The sequence below is a fragment of the Diplotaxodon limnothrissa genome, linkage group LG9, assembly GCF_057381915.1.
Source record: "Diplotaxodon limnothrissa isolate DT_005_m linkage group LG9, D_limnothrissa_male_GT1.1, whole genome shotgun sequence".
Classification (NCBI taxonomy): domain Eukaryota; kingdom Metazoa; phylum Chordata; class Actinopteri; order Cichliformes; family Cichlidae; genus Diplotaxodon; species Diplotaxodon limnothrissa.
The window spans coordinates 14,149,161-14,167,777 of record NC_140604.1 but is presented as its reverse complement, the minus strand read 5'-3'; the positions used below and the strand labels follow the sequence as shown (position 1 = coordinate 14,167,777).

Genomic DNA, 18,617 nt, shown 5'->3' with positions numbered 1-18,617 from the left:
AAAGTCCGCAACGCCTTCACCGCCACCCGTATCGACCTAGCCGAGCACAGCTACCCGGTGGAGTCCTTGCAGCGGAAGTATAGACACCTCCGAGGCCTGCCTCTCCAGTCCTTCAAGAAGGTCAAACCTCTCCTTCTGATTGGCAGTGACCACCCACAGCTCGTCACTCCAACTGAAGCTGTCCGTCTTGGTCCACCGGGTGGTCCCGCCGCTATGCGCACCAGGTTAGGGTGGACACTACAGGGTCCCTCCAGCCTTATAGGTTCCTCTTCGCTGCCACAACAGTGCCTCTTCACGACCGCCATTCCTCCCCAGGTGAGTGAGCTACTCAAACATGTAGAGAAGTTATGGCAGGTAGATGTTGTCCCGGTGCCAGAAGGCAAGGTGGTTACCCGTTCAAGAGAAGATAACTATGCAGTTAGCCTGCTAGAGCAGAAGACAGTTCGTGTAGATGTCGAGGGCATCCAACGCTATGCCACCCCCCTCCTTCGCCGCGAGAACATGCCACACCTTAAAGCTAGCCCTAACGCTGTCGTTCCCAGTTTGAGAAGTGTGGAGAGAAGGCTCCAGAAAGATCCAGAACGAGCTAAGGTCTACCGGGCAGAGATAGAGAAGTTGGTCCAGGCCGGTTCGGTGGTTAAGGTGCCCCCCTCTGAGGTTGCTCATGCAGATGAGTCATGGTACATCCCTCACCACCTTGTTAGCCACAATGGCAAAGATCGCCTTGTGTTTAACTGTTCGTTCCAGTTCCAAGGCCAAGCCCTCAACGAACATCTTCTACCTGGGCCCACCCTGAGCGCATCGCTCCTTGGTGTCCTCCTTCGCTTTCGAGAGCATGCCGTAGCCATCAGTGGTGACATTAAAGGTATGTTCCACCAGATTCGCCTTCTTCCCGAAGATCGTTCCCTCCTGCGGTTTGTGTGGCGGGATCTACACCCCGAGGAACCGGTGGCCGTTTATGAATGGCAGGTCCTCCCCTTCGGTACAACTTGCAGCCCATGCTGTGCAACCTTTGCTCTGCAGCGCCACGCCAGGGACCACACGGAAGGAGATGATCCGCTACGTCACTCTGTGGGACAGTGCTTCTATGTTGATAACCTTCTCCAGAGCGTGCCGACCCCTGAAGAAGCCCGGGACCTAGTGGACAGGCTAAGAGCCCTCCTGTCTTCTGCTGGATTTGTCCTTCGCCAGTGGGCCAGTAATGAACCCAGCACCATTGGCCACCTACCTGAAGACCTCAGATCCACAAGTGCAGAACTTTGGCTCACTCAAGACAAATCAGACACCTCTGAGCCAACTCTGGGCCTTAGCTGGCACTTCCCCACGGACACCTTGGGTTACAGACACCGCAAAATCAGTTATGGCGCCCCCACTATGCGGAATATTTATAAGGTTCTCGCAAGCCAATACGACCCACTGGGCTTTATTCTACCGTACACCACCCGAGCCAAGATGCTGGTGAGGCGCCTTTGGGATCAACAGAGGGGATGGGATGACCCGCAGCTTCCGCCAGAACTACTCCAGCAGTGGAAAACCTGGGAAGAGGAATTGCCGTTCCTTGCACAAGTCCTGCTTCCTCGCCCGTATCTCCCAAAGCACATCACGGAGTCAGTTAGTGAGAGAGAGATTCACATATTCTGTGATGCGTCAGAGCAGGCTTATGGCGCAGTGGCCTACATGAGAACAGTGACAGGTGATGGCAGCTCACATCTAGCCTTCCTGATGGCTCGCTCCCGTGTTGCCCCTAAACGCATTCTCTCCATGCCCAGACTTGAGCTGTGTGGTGCCCTCTCCGGAGCTCATCTTTCCCGTCTCCTTAAAAATGAGCTCACTCTGGACATAAAGAGAATAGTGCTGTGGTCTGACTCCACAACTGTACTCACCTGGTTGAGGTCCCAGTCATGCCACTTCAAGGTCTTCGTCGGCACCCGCGTGGCTGAGATCCAGGAATTAACTCACTCGCACACCTGGCGCTATGTGGACTCAGCCCAGAACCCCGCAGATGATATAACCCGGGGGAAGTCCCTTCTCGAGCTCACCAGACCCAATAGATGGAGTCAAGGGCCTCCTTTCCTGCTCCTAGGTCCAGAACAGTGGCCCCCAGAGCCAAGTGGCACCCTGGCTGAGCCTCCAGGCCCATCTGAGCTCCGTAAAGAGACCTTTTGTGGATTTTCTACCACCTTTGACCCCGCCACTTCGAACTTCAGCAAATATGACACCTGGACACAGCTGCTGGAAGCGGCTATTACGCAGTTGCATGGGGCGGCCAGAGGCGGTGGAACTTCATCGGCTTATGACTATGTTCGAGCAGAGATGGATGTCCTGAGAGAAGCTCAACAGGAGAGCTTCCCTGAGGAGTATCGACTCCTTAAGCAGGGGAAATCCATCAGTCGCAGCAGTCGTCTCCTTGCACTATCCCCTGAGTTCGACCACGAGAATGAGGTCATCCGTGTAGGTGGACGTCTTCGCCGCTCTGAAGATCTCGCCTTTACCAGCTCCCATCCTTTAGTTTTGGATCCGACACATCCAGTCACCCGCCTGTTCATCCAGGACGTCGACAGTCGCCTGCGCCATCCAGGGCCAGAGAGGGTCTTTGCGGAGATTCGGCGCACTCATTGGATCCTGAGAGGCCGGGAAGCAGTTAGGCGTTTTCAAAGGACCTGTCTTGAGTGCCGCAGATGGAGAGCTCGACCAACTGTTCCCAAGATGGCGGACCTGCCAGTTGCGCGCCTCCGCCTTTACAAACCTGCCTTTTATTCGACAGGCGTGGACTGTTTTGGACCCTTTGAGGTCAAAATCGGGCGCCGTGTGGAGAAGAGGTGGGGCATCATCTTTAAGTGCCTAACTATCAGAGCGGTCCACCTTGATGTCCTAACCTCCATCGATACGGATGCCTTCCTAATGGCACTTCGCCGTTTCATTGCCAGGAGAGGAACTCCAGCTGAGCTGTACTCAGACCAAGGGACCAACGTCCGTGGGGGAGAAAGGGAACTGCAAGCAGCTTTTGCAGCCATGACCTCTGACCTGCAGAAGCTCCTGGCTCCCCATAAGATCGTCTTCCACTTCAATCCACCAGCGGCTCCTCATTTCGGGGGAGTGTGGGAGCGGGAGATTAGGTCTGTCAAGACGGCACTCTACACTACAGTAGGATCCCAACCCCTTCAAGAAGAGGTCCTCCGCACGGTCCTTGTGGAGGTGGAGGGCATCTTGAACTCCAAACCACTAGGTTATGTCCCGTCTGACATCAGTGATCCTGATCCAGTGACCCCCAACTGCTTTCTGATGGGGCGGCCTGACGGAGCACTTCCTCAAGTGGCTTATCCCAAAGAAGAGCTCCTGAGTCGCCGGAGGTGGAAGCACTCCCAGGTGCTGGCTGACCATTTTTGGTCTCGATTCATCCGGCTGTACCTTCCAAGCCTGCAGGTTCGGCAGAAATGGAGGTCATCCCCCGCAGATGTCACAGAAGGTTCGGTGGTGATGATCGTAGATCCTCAGCTGCCTCGTGCTTCCTGGCTCGTGGGCTGCATCTCCAAAGTCCACCCCAGTCCCGACGGGCACATCAGGTCTGCTGACATCAAGGTGAAGGACCGGACCTTCACCCGACCTGTGGCGAGGCTGGTGGTGCTGCCTGCCCTCCCGGACGAAGGCAAAGGACAATCACCGTAACTTTGTTTGTAAAATTGCCTTTTGTTGTGAGCAAATGTACTTCATACATTTGGGGGCGGCTGTACAAAAGGCCCCGTAGTTATGGGTTTATTCTGTTCAGTTGTTAGTTCACCTGTAGTTTTTAGAGTGGCCAGTAGAGGTCACCCCACCGCTTTGTATGAGAGACTATGTCCAGGGAGAGACGTGGGCAAAGCACCTGAGCTTTTCTGCTCCAGATTACTGGCAGAGAATTGGTTATCCCGTGAGAAGTGTGCGTTAATGAGCAACGTAAGTTGGTGATGTGTGAGGATGTGATAATAAGATGTGTTTGGGACTGTAACCAAGGTTAGGGGGGAAATGATTATGTTTCTGTCTGTGCCGCTAGCGGGTGCTAAGCTAAGCTAAGCTAAGCTAACTTTCCTGCCGTGTGGTTGGGTATAGCTGTGTACCTGGTTAGCTCTCTCAGGGGGTCTACGTGTGAGTCGTGGGTAATATATGGCCTATGGTATTAAAGGGGATGTTGGTTTATTTCCTGCCTGTGTTTATGTTGATGTACTCTGGAGATATTGTTGTGAACACTTTAGTAATGTAGCATTTTCTTTCTGTTCCGTTCAGAGACCACACACACACACACACATCCATGCCCACGCACCTAAACCTGTATGCAATACCTGCTCCTCTGACAACCTCTGTTACCTTCAACTGTGTGAAGTCAATACAAGAGTCTGCACTATCCTCGGTGTCTTCATTGTCTCCCTTCTGAACATTCATCCGGGCCTTGAGCAGTGTTCTGGCCGACACTCCGGGGAGTGGTAGCTGCAAACCTGAACTAGCACCTTACAGTCCTTCCAGTACAAGCTATCTACCCAACAACCGTATTTAATAAAGTAAAGCTTTTAATTGTTTTAGGTACTACTGTTACATGGTTAATTTTATTTTGTATTAACATGAAACCCTTTTTAACTGACTGTGTGCCTGCAGCTCTGTACTATTGAAATAGGTACCTCCTGCGGGTCACAAACACCTTTTAGATTTCTTAATTCACACACTGATTTTCATAATGAAAACTACTTTTGAGGAATCATTGCAGTCCTTAAACTGTGTGCGGTTTAGTGTTGTCTAACAAACTGTAGCTAAAGGCCTGATTATCTCTAAAAATACTTCTTGAAAGATCATATCCCACAAACTTAGTTTAGAGAGACCACACTGTCTACACTGTATATAGTGAAGTCTGCAGGTGTTTGAACATTGAAATTTGTTTTGTCCCTAAATTATTCTGGAGATCATCAGAATGAAAAGTTATTGGCCATGATTGCACAGCCCCTTTTAAAAAAAAAAGATTCCACAACATTATTGTATGTCAGGTGGTGCTCAGGGCTATCCAGACTGACAAGCGGGACATTCAAGGTCACCACTCCGGTGGGGAGGGAGCCTGAGATTGTCTAAATTGGAGTCTGTTCTATCGCAAATGCAGAACAAAAGGTTTTAAGACAGCAAATAAGTTGGTGCTCTAAAAAACACGATTGTTTGCTTGCAGGACAGCAGCAGGAGATGAGTCCTCTGTCACAGATGGTTGGTCAGTGAAGATGGTCACCTGCAGGTTCAAGCTCATTGCATCTCCAACCTACATCCACTGTCACTGCACTTAAGGGAAGTTATTGTTGGGTTTATCTAAGTACAAACCCTGCTGGAACAATTAGACAATCAACTGCAGCAGCAAAACAAAACACAGCTCTTCGTGTGATCACGCGCGAGGGAGGCCAACTGAGGTCAAGCGCTGTTCCTTCCACTCGAACCACGTCAGAGTGTCTGCAGAAACTCCCGTTAGTGCTCCTTTTATTGCAATTACATGAATATGCATAGTCTCATCTAGAGATGGACCGATCCGATATTACGTATCGGTATTGGTCCGATACTGACCTAAATTACTGGATCGGATATCGGAGAACAATAAAAAATGTAATCCGATCCATTAAATATCACGAAAGCACCTCACAAAACTTGCAACACGCCGTAACTCACCTCAGAACGTTAGCACGTCGGAGCAGTATGCATCACGTGATAGAGCGGCTGTGGCATGCGGGACCTGTCGGTGGTCTGGATAGCATGTGGAGCTTCGCTAGCAACCTGGCATTTCATCTCCGACAAAGTTATCCCCGAGAGAAGTAAAGCAAGTGTGTAAGTCCATCTCTGAATGTTTGTAAAGCATTCCTGTGTTAAGCTTAACAAGCGACTGCCTCTTCTTGCTGCTACTTCAATCATGAAATGGCTTAATGATCAGCTGATCGGCTTTTCTGTTGTGAGTCTGTCTCTCTTGTTTGTTTTTGGCCCACTTTGCACCAGAAAGAGGAAACCAGCGGCTGAACAACAGCAGCACGTTTAAGCTTGATAAGCTGTTGTTAGAATTTAGTTAATATTACTTTCTACACCAGGATCTTTTTGGCTGGTAACTGTGCAGGGGCGGATCTAGCAAAGTTTAGCCAGGGGGGCCGATAGGGCATTAACAGGGAAAAGGGGGCACAAAGACATACTTTTCTTTCTTATTCTCATTTAAAATGTCTAGCTTTTAATAAATAATTATCTGACACCCAAAGTTTTAATTTGATGTAAAAGGAATAGAAGTCAATTACTGTATATAGTGACTATTAAGTCTAATATATATACCCTAGTAAGCTATAGTACTTTTTCCTTTGAGAGGGTACCATCTGTGCAGTCTGCAATTTTGTTGAAGAAAGATGTTGAATCTATTTAATATTTCTTGAAAAATAATTGATTTCTGTGCATTTTTTTGATGATATGTTTCCAAATACAAGTGACAATCCTAAATTATCACTCTGACAGTTATGTTCTGTTAAAGACTTTCTTCTGCACTTACATTTGGATCACCTAAATCCATGACAGTCATTTGAGCAGTAATGCCACGACTGGAAACAAGCAATCCCTGAAATATTACAATATACCAAGCTTCTGTGTTTGAATACAAAACAAATGTGTTGTGTGATCTAGAGACTGCACTTGTGGCTGAACCGTAAATACATTTTATTTTGATTTTATAAATAATGTAACTTGCAAAACAAAGTTGTGGAAAGCCTTAACTTAGTTTCAGGATAATTAAATCTGAGCCTTTGTTTCACTGTAAGATTCTAACAATGATGGCAACATAACTGTTTGTTGTTCAGCAGAACAGTGTCCAGTATGTTAGCTGGTAGACTTTCTTACATAAAAGTTGGGCTGATTTTAACAGCATTACAAGCTTTCTTGGTTTTTTGAGGCATAAGTTCTGGTAACTAATGAGGTTGTACAGTGTAGTGATCATTTTGAAGCAAAGGGTGATACTGATGTTCAAGAGCCGCAGGTCATTTTGACGTTTGATGATCTTCTAGCATCTTCTAGTGATCATTTTGAATCAGTTGACATTGCTGATAATGTGATTGAAGTTGACACTGTGCAGAGGGGTGGTGGGGTTAGGACTAAGGATAAACCTGATTTTAATTCCAGAGAACTGCAGCAGCGTGTTGATTTTAGAACGATTGCTGTAGATAGTCTAGACCATGTTCCAGCCAGGGTTAGAGGGAGTTTGGGTAATTTAATTGATGAAGCCTTAGATAATGGATTGCATTTTTATAGCGGTTTTCTAGGCACCCAAAGCGCTTTACAATTCCACTATTCATTCACTCTCACATTCACACACACTGGTGGAGGCAAGCTACAGTTGTAGCCACAGCTGCCCTGGGGCAGACTGACAGAAGCGAGGCTGCCATATCGCGCCATCGGCCCCTCTGACCAACACCAGTAGGCGGTAGGTGAAGTGTCTTGCCCAAGGACACAACGACCAGGACAGAGAGAGCAGGGGGATCGAGCCTCATCTGTAACCTCCCGTTTACAGATGAGCTTCCCAACCACCTGAACCATGGTCGCCCCAAGCAGATGATGATTATAATACAGATTTATCTCTGGAGGAAATCATGTAAGTGCTTCAGACTAATGATGCATCAATATCTTGGGAGGAGTTGAATGTGATTGTCACAGTTGCTCATAACAGGAGTGGAGGAGGCATTTGTTTGAGACTGGGCAACATGTTGTATGATGACATTTTGTCAAGAAAAGGGAAACATCTATATAATCTCCAAAGTAACGATAGTAACTTGTGCTTTTGTGCCTCGTACACTCTGTCAATGGTTGTGTGTCTGAGGATTAAAAACGACTTTATGCAAAACAGCTACACAGCAATGCAGGACTCGAACTGACCTCATGTCCCATTGTTAATCAGTGGTGCTGGTTTCAGTCATTATGTAAATGTGCTGTTTATTATGTCAGGAAACCTTCATCAGCTGAGACTGAAAAATTCACTTGGATGAGTGAAAAAAATGTTTCTCCCACTGAAAACACTACGTGCAGATGAACAGAATCATTGTTTTGAGATTTTACCAGAAAGGCTTTAGGACCCAGGGGATTGAAGGGAGTGTAAAGCAGCGGGCGCTCACTCTTTCTCCGCGGTTCTATCACAGAGGCGTCGCAGTCAGCAGATGTGGTGTGTGGATGTTTAGACGTTGTTGGTAAGCAATATGAAACTGAAAATTAGAACTTGTATCATCCTGTGAGAATATAGCACGAGTGTGGCTCATACTGTGTGTACTTATGGAAGGAGTGCTGAAGTATAACATTTAGATAAGGCTGGTTGGCATTCAGGAGCACGCTCACAGTAAAAGAAAGACGAGGAACAAAGCAAATGTTTTGATGTTTTGGATCATGAAACTGAAAGAAGATTTGAAATGAACTGTGTGTTGCATTTTTTGCATTTAGTTTTTGTCAGTACTGACTAACAAGAAATGAACCACGCTGTGTGGCAGGTGAATCATTCAGTTTATGGCAGGGGCGGAGCGTGGGGGTGGCTTACTGGGCTTAAGCCCGGGTTGTTTTGTCAGAAGCCCGGGGTCTTTTGGAGTGTAATTTTTTCATAGTTAGATGCCTGGCTGACAACTGTATAAAACAAAAAGTGCAAGCAATATTCGAAGCACATAGTGCACACTGTGGGAATTTACGACTGTGCGTGAATCCCCCCTGATATTGGTATGATCCGAGCTCAGGCACTAAGCGACTGAGCAAGAGGGCGGGGCAGCTGCTGCCTGTGAGTGCGCTGTTGGAGAAACGGAGCCAGCCATACTAAGGAGAGCTTAAGTTTGACCAGGTACCAAAGCAAATCATTCATACCGTACAAATAATGTAAATATGACGGTGCATCACGAAAGATTGATATCAAACTGATCACTTGACCAATATTACGTTACTTGCTCTTCAAGTGAATCAACAAACGGCAAAATGAAAATCTGAACAAATGCTATTTTTTTTAGAGAGTCTTAGCTCAAGTGTGTTTATTTCATATTTTCAGTTCTTACCCTCCCCGACTAAATCGGTTTCAGTTATGTACTGAAATATAAGAATGGACATTAGAGGCTTCTTTCAAAGAAAAAACTCAGGTAAATGTTATTTTATATGTTATGTTTTGTATGTTGTTCAGTATATTTCTATGCAAAACAAGAGGGATTTCAGTACACAGCAGGATATTCACATTTGTAACCAGACATTTACATACACTTTATGGAGAAAACATTTTTACTGTACAACATCAATTTAGAGTAAACTTTTGTTTTAGATAAATATTGAAATATCTTTTAAATTAGTTAAATGTCAGAATAAAGAGAGACAGAGCTGTCTATTTTTTTATCACTTTGATCAAAATTAGGAGTACATGTACACTAAGTTTATTGTTAATTAATAAGAAAACTCCAGATGATTCCATTCTGAGCTGAAGAAGCTTCTGATAGGTTAGTAGAGTCCATATGAGTAAACAGGTGGCACAGCTGTGGATGCATATAAGGCAAAACACAGAGCCTGTTTCTTTGACATGGGAACATCAAGAGATGTCAACCAAAACAACAGAAAGAGAATCGTGGAGCTCCATAAGTGTGGCTCAATTTGAATACACTTTGGTGCCATTTGCAATTATAAATACAGACAGTTTCTCTCTTTACTCTTAAAGTTAACAAATATGTTTTTTATATTTATCAATCTAAAAAAATAAACATTTAGTCTGATTTGATGTTACAATTAAAAACGTGTTTGTGTTTTGATCTGAAGATTTTGTAAATATCTGTATATTTGATGATTGTCAGCACAAAGAGGGAGAGAGAGGAACAGAGAGGGAGATGGAGAATGAGGACAGAACAGAGATGAACAAGAGCAGGTGAGACACACATCTTAGTCAAATAGTTGTTTACCAAAAGTATCACCGTATCATAGGTACTCATGTATCTCGTACCTAGTGTTTCTTTTTAGGTTTGTTATTTTTCAAATTCTATATTTATTAAGTTATGCAGCTTGTTTGCACAACAAGGCTAAATAATTATATAAACTTTTCTCAATCTAAATAGTGGACTTTGGTAGAATTAAAAAAACAAGTGTAGTGCAGGTCTATGATGATTTTTAGTGCTACTATCATCTAGTTCTGATTCTGGTTCTGTCTTGGTTAAATCCTAAGTAGTCCTGATTTTGAACTGTTGTAGTCCTGTTTTAATTCTGGATCAGTTCTGGGTCTGGTTGAATTGGGGTTTAGTCCTCGTGTCTTGATACAGCCCCGACTTTGTTAAAACTAGTTTAAGGTGTCCTGCACATGTGATATATATTTTTCCCTATATGAAGTCATTCTTTTTTGAACAAAACTCAAAACAGAGCCTATTAATCTTTCAGTCATTTCTAAACCCCCCCAAAACATCCCACATGCATACTACCCTTTAGGGCTAAGCCCCGGGTGTTTCAAATGTCTGGGTCCGCCTCTGGCTTATGGTGTGAAATGTCCTGTAAAAACTGTGAACTGTAAATATATACTGGTACAGGTATGCAGCCCAAACTGTAGGATGGCCTCTGTGTGTGATATTGTTTTTCCACTTTTCTCCCTTCTTACTTCTTTCCATTCTACTTATTTGAGTCAGGTCAATGGTCTCGGGTTTACAGTCGTGTTTTCAGTTATTTTGTTTGGCATGGTGCAATACGACAGCCGGGCAAAGTACAATCCCTGAGTGGAGGCTTAATACCTCATTGAGGTTTACCCCTGTGTTCATGAAATGATGACAGGATGCTCTGAGTTTCTCCTGTTTCCAGATGTTTAGTGCATGTAATACCTGCCTGTGTGTGACTGTGTTTATTCTATTGTGTGTTTGTGACTAAAAAAGCTTAAAGGATTCCTGTTGGTGCCATTACTCTTTCTTTTCATATGAGGCTCATTTTAACTATAATTTTATTACAAATGGTTTAATAAAAAAGTTCTGTATATATTTTCTGATATTGACCTCTTGTCACCTTTATTCTGAATTTATTCCTGCATGATTTGAGATTAGATTGCGTATGAATAACATAAAGGGCTTAATGACTATGAAAGGACACACTAAATAACCTTGTGGATGTGCTTGTCGATGGGTGTTTGTTGGTCTCTCAGTAAATGATGACCTCAGAATAGTCTGCTTAAATAATGCAGTTCTTCTTTCTGTGACAAACAACAGTTCAGACACTTTGACAAGTTCATCAGCTGGTAACAAACCTGCTCACAGCTCAGATCCAGACTCAGATTTGGTGCCTTTCAGCGTCTCAACATGTGTTCGAGTCTCTCCACCAGCCGCCTGATTCTTCTGATCTCCCTGAGTGTGATGATGCTCAACTCCGTATCAGGTAGTTTTTATTTCTGGAGTTTGCTCTGTTGTCAAAGTTCAGTAACAACAGCTAAAAGTCTGTTTCTCAACCTGGTTATAAATCTATCTGTCCTTAGTTCACAGTTAGCAAGTTGCATTAACTGTGTGAAAAGAGACTAAAACTATCACAGACTGTAACAGAGCAGCTGTTTCTGGATAAATTTAAAATGCAACTCTACATTTTATATGACTGATTAAATCCAGCTGTATTTTTGTCAGTTATATAATTTTTTATATTACACATAATAACTGGATCAGTAAATTATTCATACAACATCTGAGAGTTGTTTATTTAATTGTCCATGATATCTGAAAGGCTCTGAAGAATAATCACAATGTGTGTGATGATGTGCTGCAGGGGCTGACCTCATGAGAAATGCCTGCTATAAAGATCATTCTAACCAAAATGCAAGAACCACAGAGTTTGCACCTCAATGGGCCAAAAACATCATCAGCTGCGTTGAAGACAACAGACCAGGCTGCCTTCATGGCTATGAGTAAGTAGAACTTCTTCTAAATTCACTTAAACCAAATAAAATGTAGAAATTAATTCTTGATTAAAAATCCACAAACACAACAATGAAAATGAGATTTGCACTGAAACCTTGATGTAGCAGATAAATGTTCCCCTCTCTAACATACAGCACTACTGTTTGCTCTGTGATTGTTTCTAATGTGGTGACGTTGGGGAATCTGTGAGTTTGTGCTTATGAGCTTGGAGGAAACCTGAGCTGTTCTCTCACAGCATAATGCAAAATGGACCCTGCACATGTTCAGTTAACAATAAAGTGAAAATGTCCAATCCTTTGATTTGTCTTCTTCGCTCTAAACTTCTTTCTTTATCCTTCTGTTTTTTTCTTCCAGGGTCAAAACACGTGGAAATAGAACATTTTTCCTCAGACCAAACACCGAGTGGCTTAAAAGGAAAATAAATGAGGTGAGAAACAAATTATTTATAAAAAAAAATGTGGACACAAAGTTTAGAAAAACCAGCAGTGACTTTCTATCAAAAGTGTGAAGATTATAATATAGGTAATAAAAAGACACTGTGTGTATCTGTCTAATGGTGCTTCACCTTCTCTCTTTCACCTCCACAGGGAACTCTGCTGTGTCCTCCAATGATTTCTAAATGATGATGATGGAAACGATGAAGCAAAAGCTGTAGGAAACAAGACCCTAGTATTTTTTGCTCATTTATTAATTCTTTTTTTCTTCTCTTTTCTTCTTCTTTTCTTTTTTCTTCTTCTCTCTTTCACCACCACAGGGAACTCTGCTGTGTCCTCCAATGTTTTCAAATAAACATGTAGAAAATCGATCAGCTTAAATAACTGAAGCTATTAATCTTTAATGAGTCCTCCCACTATAGTTTGTATATTCCAGCTGCACCACAGTGTTTAGAAGCAGTGACTGTCTGTCCTCTTACATGTCTCGTAGGTTTCTTAATTCACACGCTGATTTTCATAGATTTAATCTAAGTAAAGATGATGAAAACGATGAAACAAAGTTAAAGTAAAGCAGCTGCTGGAAACATTTCTGCTCATTTATTAGTTCACACTTTGACAGAAATATTTGTTAAGAATTATTATTCATAGCGCTTTAACAGTCTTGTGTTCACATATATATATACAATACAATATCATTTTACTTACTTTAACACGTTTAAAAGCAGGGGGTACACCAAATTGCTTCACAGTAAGGAATAAAGAGTAAAATGATGACACTGAACAGTAAGTCATTTAAAGAATGTAAAATAGAGAAACAAACAAAGGATTGGCAGAATTCATGATAATTTAGAGAAATGAGTAAAGATACAGCAGTTAGTGATTGGTGAGAATTAGCAAATATACTACAAATGTCATTAAATATGAATGTTATTCTGTCTTCAAGCTGAGAACAAAGATAAATCAATAAAAGCTTCTGAAATCAGATTTTGTTTAATGGTCTGTTTGATTAATTATTATTTGCTGTAGGTGTTATAACTGACAACAAAATACTTATTGTTGTGATCATTTCATGATGACGTCATGATCACAGGACACCAGGAGGCAGCATTTAACCGATATGGTAGAAGTAAAAGTGAACATTCAGAAATCACTTGAAAAGTTATTCACAAATTCATATTTTATTCATACTTTCATTAATGTTGCAGGAGCAGCAGACTGAGCACAGACACTCATACGGTCCTCTCCTCCTCCAGCTCCTTTAGGGAAACACTGAGGCGTTCCCAAGTCTGCCAAGAAACATGCGTCTTTGTCATTCGTTAGATTGCACATAATTAACTCTATTCCTCACATCTTAGTCCCTCCCACTACAGATGACAGCAGAAGAGGTGAAGACGAGGCATGAGACAAGATTTAACAGGTCTATTGCGGAGGTGTGGTCCCTGGCTCAGCTGCAAGGGCGAAGTAGTACAGTGAGCTCAAGGGGGCGGTGCTGGAGAGGCTGGTGGGGCCACAGCTGGTGGCGTTTGAACTGATGACAATCTCTTTCACCTTTATAGTGAAGCGAGAGACTGGCATGAGAATGGAGAGCTGAGACCGGCGCCGAACAGACTGTGGGTCGTTATATGTGCGTGTAATTATAAAAACTGATATCCAAGAGCACAAACATTGTGTGTGTGGAAGTCCATCTTACAAGGACGTTAACAGACATCATGGAAACCTTGTTTTAAAGTGGTGTCAGTGTAAGAAAGTATGAATGGCAGGTCAAACCTATTTGTTTGAGTCACAGGAACAGAAGGAGTGAGATCAGCTTAAATAACTGAAGCTATCGATTTTTAAAGAGTCCTCCTTCTCTTATTGTTTATATATCCAGCTGAGCCAAAGTGTTTAGAAACTCTCTGTTCACCACACCAGACTGACTTCACTTCAAATCCGTTCTGTCTGGTTTGCTCTCTCTGAATAGTGATTTTGTGCATTTTGAAGCTTAAACTGGTTTTTAGAAGCTGTGATTCTGTCCTCTTAAATGCCTTATAGATTTCTTAGTTGACAGACAGCTACTTTTGAGGAATCATCGCAGTCCTTCGACTGTGTGCGGTTTATTGTCGTCTCACAAATTGTAGCTGAAGGCCTGATTTTCTTGAAAATATACTTTTAAAAAGTTAATATTCAAGGATGTTTTATAAAGAAAGAGAAACTCAAAAAGCAAAGTGCTTTCACAAAGACTTGAAAATAGTCAAAGATGGAGGCACACACCAGGATTACTACTGAGAATGGCATCCTAACTGTCCCATTTTTGTAGGTTTCTACTCTTTCACCTCCTTTGGCAGATGTTTCCTGCTGTTTGCATAACCAACAAGTCCCTTTGACCTGTGCGACTCCCACATCTCCTCCCTATTAGCCATGAGTCACTGCCAATAGGGCGCAGATGGGTGCAGATACCAGAACTGAGGTTTTAGATTTTCTTTAAAGCATATTTGTACGTCTTTACATTTTCTTCAATACATTCGTGATAATATAATTTTTGTTCACATCCCATTTTAAATGATCTTGAGTCGTGTTCTGTGTAGTTTATACATCTGGTTTTATAACTACAGCATATTTATGGCAGGTTTGAAATAAACTTCTGCATTAAAACAACATAATAGAAAAACAGCAGAAATCTCAAATATTTACCAGTAATGGTTATTGGAAGTGTGACTAATGTTCTCTGATTTCCTTCCATTTTTATAATGTTGCTGACTAACAGAGGAGCTAATCATGATGAGTAATCTCATCGCTGGCCTCTTCTTTTCTCTCTTTGTGACCAGCTGTGCAGCCTATTCCATCACTCATAGTTTGGGTTTGACCTGCTGTCATAAGGTCATCACCCAGGAAATAAAGACAATCAGACGCTACATTCAACAAAAAAAACACATTATGAGTGCAGGCAGCACGCCTTCCTGTGAGCAAGCTGCGATTTAAAGGGAAGTCAAAGATTTTCCATGTGTAATGGCGACTCCCTGTGGAATTATGTCTTCACAGATGACTTATTACCACATCATCTGAAACCATAGAGGTGGTGAATGACTCTTAGCTTTTATTTGATAACAACAAGGGGGAAACTTAATATCTCAGGATAAGATAAATACCATGTCCTAATATTTTAGTATTTATATGATAAAATGTATTGTGTCTCTGCTTTTAAGATAGCAAACAGGCATGATTCAGGATTTTGAATCACTGAAAGACGAAATAGAAAATGGATTTACTGTAATTACCTCCCTGCTAATTAATCTTGCTGTAGTGTCGTCCTTCAGCTGCCTCAAATCTCTCTGCTTGAACGGACTCAAACTCCATCATCTTGACCTAGGGCCACTCTAACCACTGTGCTCATGCAGCTGCAGACTGCCACCAACTGTAGTCCAGGACAGTGGACCTGAGACTTATTAGTGAGGCAGCACACTCTAGAATTATTCTATTTATACTGATAGAACAAAAATCCATTTTTGTAAACTGTGTAAATGCTCAGAGTCAGAAAGGACCATTATCCACGTGTGACGTTCTGCAGTGCAGACCGAGCGAAGGTGTGTGTGGACCCAGGAGCAGACACAGGTGAAAGGCTGAAGACATGCCTTTATTTGGAGCGATTACAAGAGTGCAAAAATAAAAGACACTACAAGAATGGTGACGAGTGCTAAACTAAAACTTAAACTGGGAAATAATAGAAGTGACTATGAGAACCGACTATGGGAAAATAACCGTGACGACTATGAACTAAACTTTGGGCTGGTACATGAACTACAAACATGACCAGCACAAAATCCTGAAAGACACATAACGTGTAATGAACACAGACGTAGCGACGCTGAACACGAGGAGACTGAGGACTTCAGTACACACATGAGGACACAGCTGACTCCAATGAAACATAATAACAACACAGGGGAGAGTAACACTCGACACACTAACATGAGACACGGACCTTCAAAGTAAAACTGGAAATATGACAGGCACAGACTAGACACTAAAGTAAACCTAAGAACAGAACTCTTAACCAGAATAACACTGAAACTTAGGAATATAATAACAGGAAAACTAAAGAATCGGTAAAAACACCTTAATACAAGAAACTGAAAATGCCTGATCAAAATGACCAAAACTGTGACACCATGATATGCTTACTGGTTAACGACTTCACACATCGAAACACTGCGATGGCTGTAATGATGACACTTGATAATGAAAGTCAAAACCAGTGGATGACATCATTGTCATGGCTTCCTCTATCTTCCTCTCTTTCCACCTGCTTTTTAAACATACATTTTCCCCTGAGTTCAAACGACTTATTAATAAAGTTTGGAAATGGATCATCATGTAATTTGTACGTGACCAGTGGAGTATTAAAGATTACTAAAAAAAGACCCCAGTAATCTTAAGCATGTAAATTATGGTGTATATTTGTTGAAAATGACAAAGAATAGAGGTGGTTTTTGTGGTGACCACTCATTAAAAGCTGTTAAAAACAAAAGTCATAGAGGAAAGTACTTTCAGATTTGACCACAAAACTGGGTCACCCATTAATTGCAGATGGTTGTTGAAAGGAAACCCCCATAAAGTTACATGTAGGAGGTGCAAACCACTAATAAAATCAACACCCGCAGGTTAACATGAACGAAACTGATCACGTCACAGAGAGTCCCTGTGCTCGGTCTGTGGAAAGCCCTTCCACAGACCAAGGGAACATCTCTCTCTCTCTCTCTTTCTATATATATATATATTAACCAGGTGAATTAAAATGCTTGAACATATAACATGGTTAAGTGTCAATATTTACATGAGGGATTAAAAATATGAGTGAAAAATGAATGTGTTGTGCTGGAAAAACAGCTGATTAAATTTATTGCATATATGCTAATTTTCATAATCAATGTGCAGGCTGAACTCAAACACAGGGCTCAGGAAGGTCACTTTAAGTGATTTTACTTACAGTGAACTATTTATCTTAATTTATTAGTTCGTGAAGATCTGAGCTCAAACGCCAACAGGAGCGGGTCAGATAGCTCCTCCACAGATCCTATTTCAGATTACTGCCTCTCAGGGAAACAAAACAGGACTTCTGCACAGAGGAGAAAACAAGTAAGCTACAGGCAACGTTTCATAGATGTGAGGTGACAACTTAAGAATCATGGGTGTTTAAAAATATTACGAAACATTTAAATACATCATCCAGCAGCTGGACTTGGACTTCTTTGACATACGGTTGATGAAAGGGTGTAAAATTCCCTTTAGGGTGCAGAACTTTCCTCTACACTAATTTCAGTAAATAAATCAATCTTTTAATTCTTACTTTTAGTGCTGCTTATTATTGCAATAATGATGAATCATGCAGACCAGAGCTTGCTTCACAGCAGCTTAATTCGGCTACAACTGCTAATATTGCTGCTACTGCTATAACATGTCAGTGCTTGTTGGATGACTATTCATATTTGGGTTTATGGTGCATATTATCAGGCTTCAACCCATTACAGAAAATATTAGCTTGGAACAAACTAAACAACAACCCTCAGCACTGGAGGAAGAAAGCTACCAACCACAGCAGTGTGTGGTTGTCATGTTTCCATTGTGTGTCAATACATCACCAAACAGCCCCTAATTCAGTGACAAGCTTCAGTATATAAGATGACTCACTCTCACACTCTGACCAGTTCATCAACTGGTAACAAACAAACCTCAGATCCAGACTCATATTTGGTGCTTTCAGCGTCTGAACATGTGCTCGAGTCTCTCCACCAGCCGCCCGATTCTTCTGCTCTCCCTGAGTGTGGTGATGCTCATCATCGTATCAGAAGGTAGAGTTTTTGTGTATTTCTGGAGTTTGCTCTGTTGTGACAGTTCAGTATCATCAGCTAAAAGTCTGTTCATCAAAGCGGTTATGAATCTATCTGACCTTAATGCAACTCAACAACTGTCATTAGGAACTGAAACTACTGTAGATTGTAACAGAGCCGGTGTTTGTTGACACATTGCAGCTGACTACATTCGGGAATTTGTTTTAGCTACTTGGAGAAACTCTGGACAAATTTAAAGCACAACTTGAAGATTTTCATGGTTAATTAAAACCACTTGTTTTATATTATACATAATAATTAGTACAACATTTATGTAGCTTTATAAATCATCTGAGAACACAGTTCATTTTATCCTGTGTAAAGTCTGAAAAGCTCTGAATAATAATGAGTATAATGATGGTGTGTTGCAGGGGCTGGCCACGTGGAGAGTTCCTGCTATCATGCTGCTGAGTACCCTAAAA

At 42.3% G+C, this 18,617-nt stretch overlaps 1 protein-coding gene across 9 annotated transcripts in view; it reads left to right on the top strand.

Annotated features, from left to right (window-relative positions):
• The window catches only part of LOC146625324 (uncharacterized), a 43,610-nt gene extending 30,334 nt beyond the window's left edge, over window positions 1-13,276 (top strand). Inside the window, exons 1-8 of one of the 9 annotated variants that reach the window (XM_085362762.1) lie at window positions 8,140-8,201; window positions 8,733-8,833; window positions 9,035-9,122; window positions 9,819-9,889; window positions 11,283-11,367; window positions 11,746-11,884; window positions 12,252-12,324; window positions 12,485-13,276. In XM_085362762.1, the coding sequence (XP_085218888.1) occupies window positions 11,292-11,367; window positions 11,746-11,884; window positions 12,252-12,324; window positions 12,485-12,520 (324 nt within the window). In that variant the 5' untranslated portion in view covers window positions 8,140-8,201; window positions 8,733-8,833; window positions 9,035-9,122; window positions 9,819-9,889; window positions 11,283-11,291 and the 3' untranslated portion in view covers window positions 12,521-13,276. Of the gene's footprint in view, window positions 1-8,139; window positions 8,202-8,727; window positions 8,834-9,034; window positions 9,123-9,818; window positions 9,890-11,201; window positions 11,368-11,745; window positions 11,885-12,251; window positions 12,325-12,484 lie in introns of those variants that run through there. The other 8 variants (XM_085362756.1, XM_085362757.1, XM_085362761.1 and 5 more) reach the window with 8 other exon arrangements.
• Window positions 13,277-18,617: the final 5,341 nt, after the last annotated feature.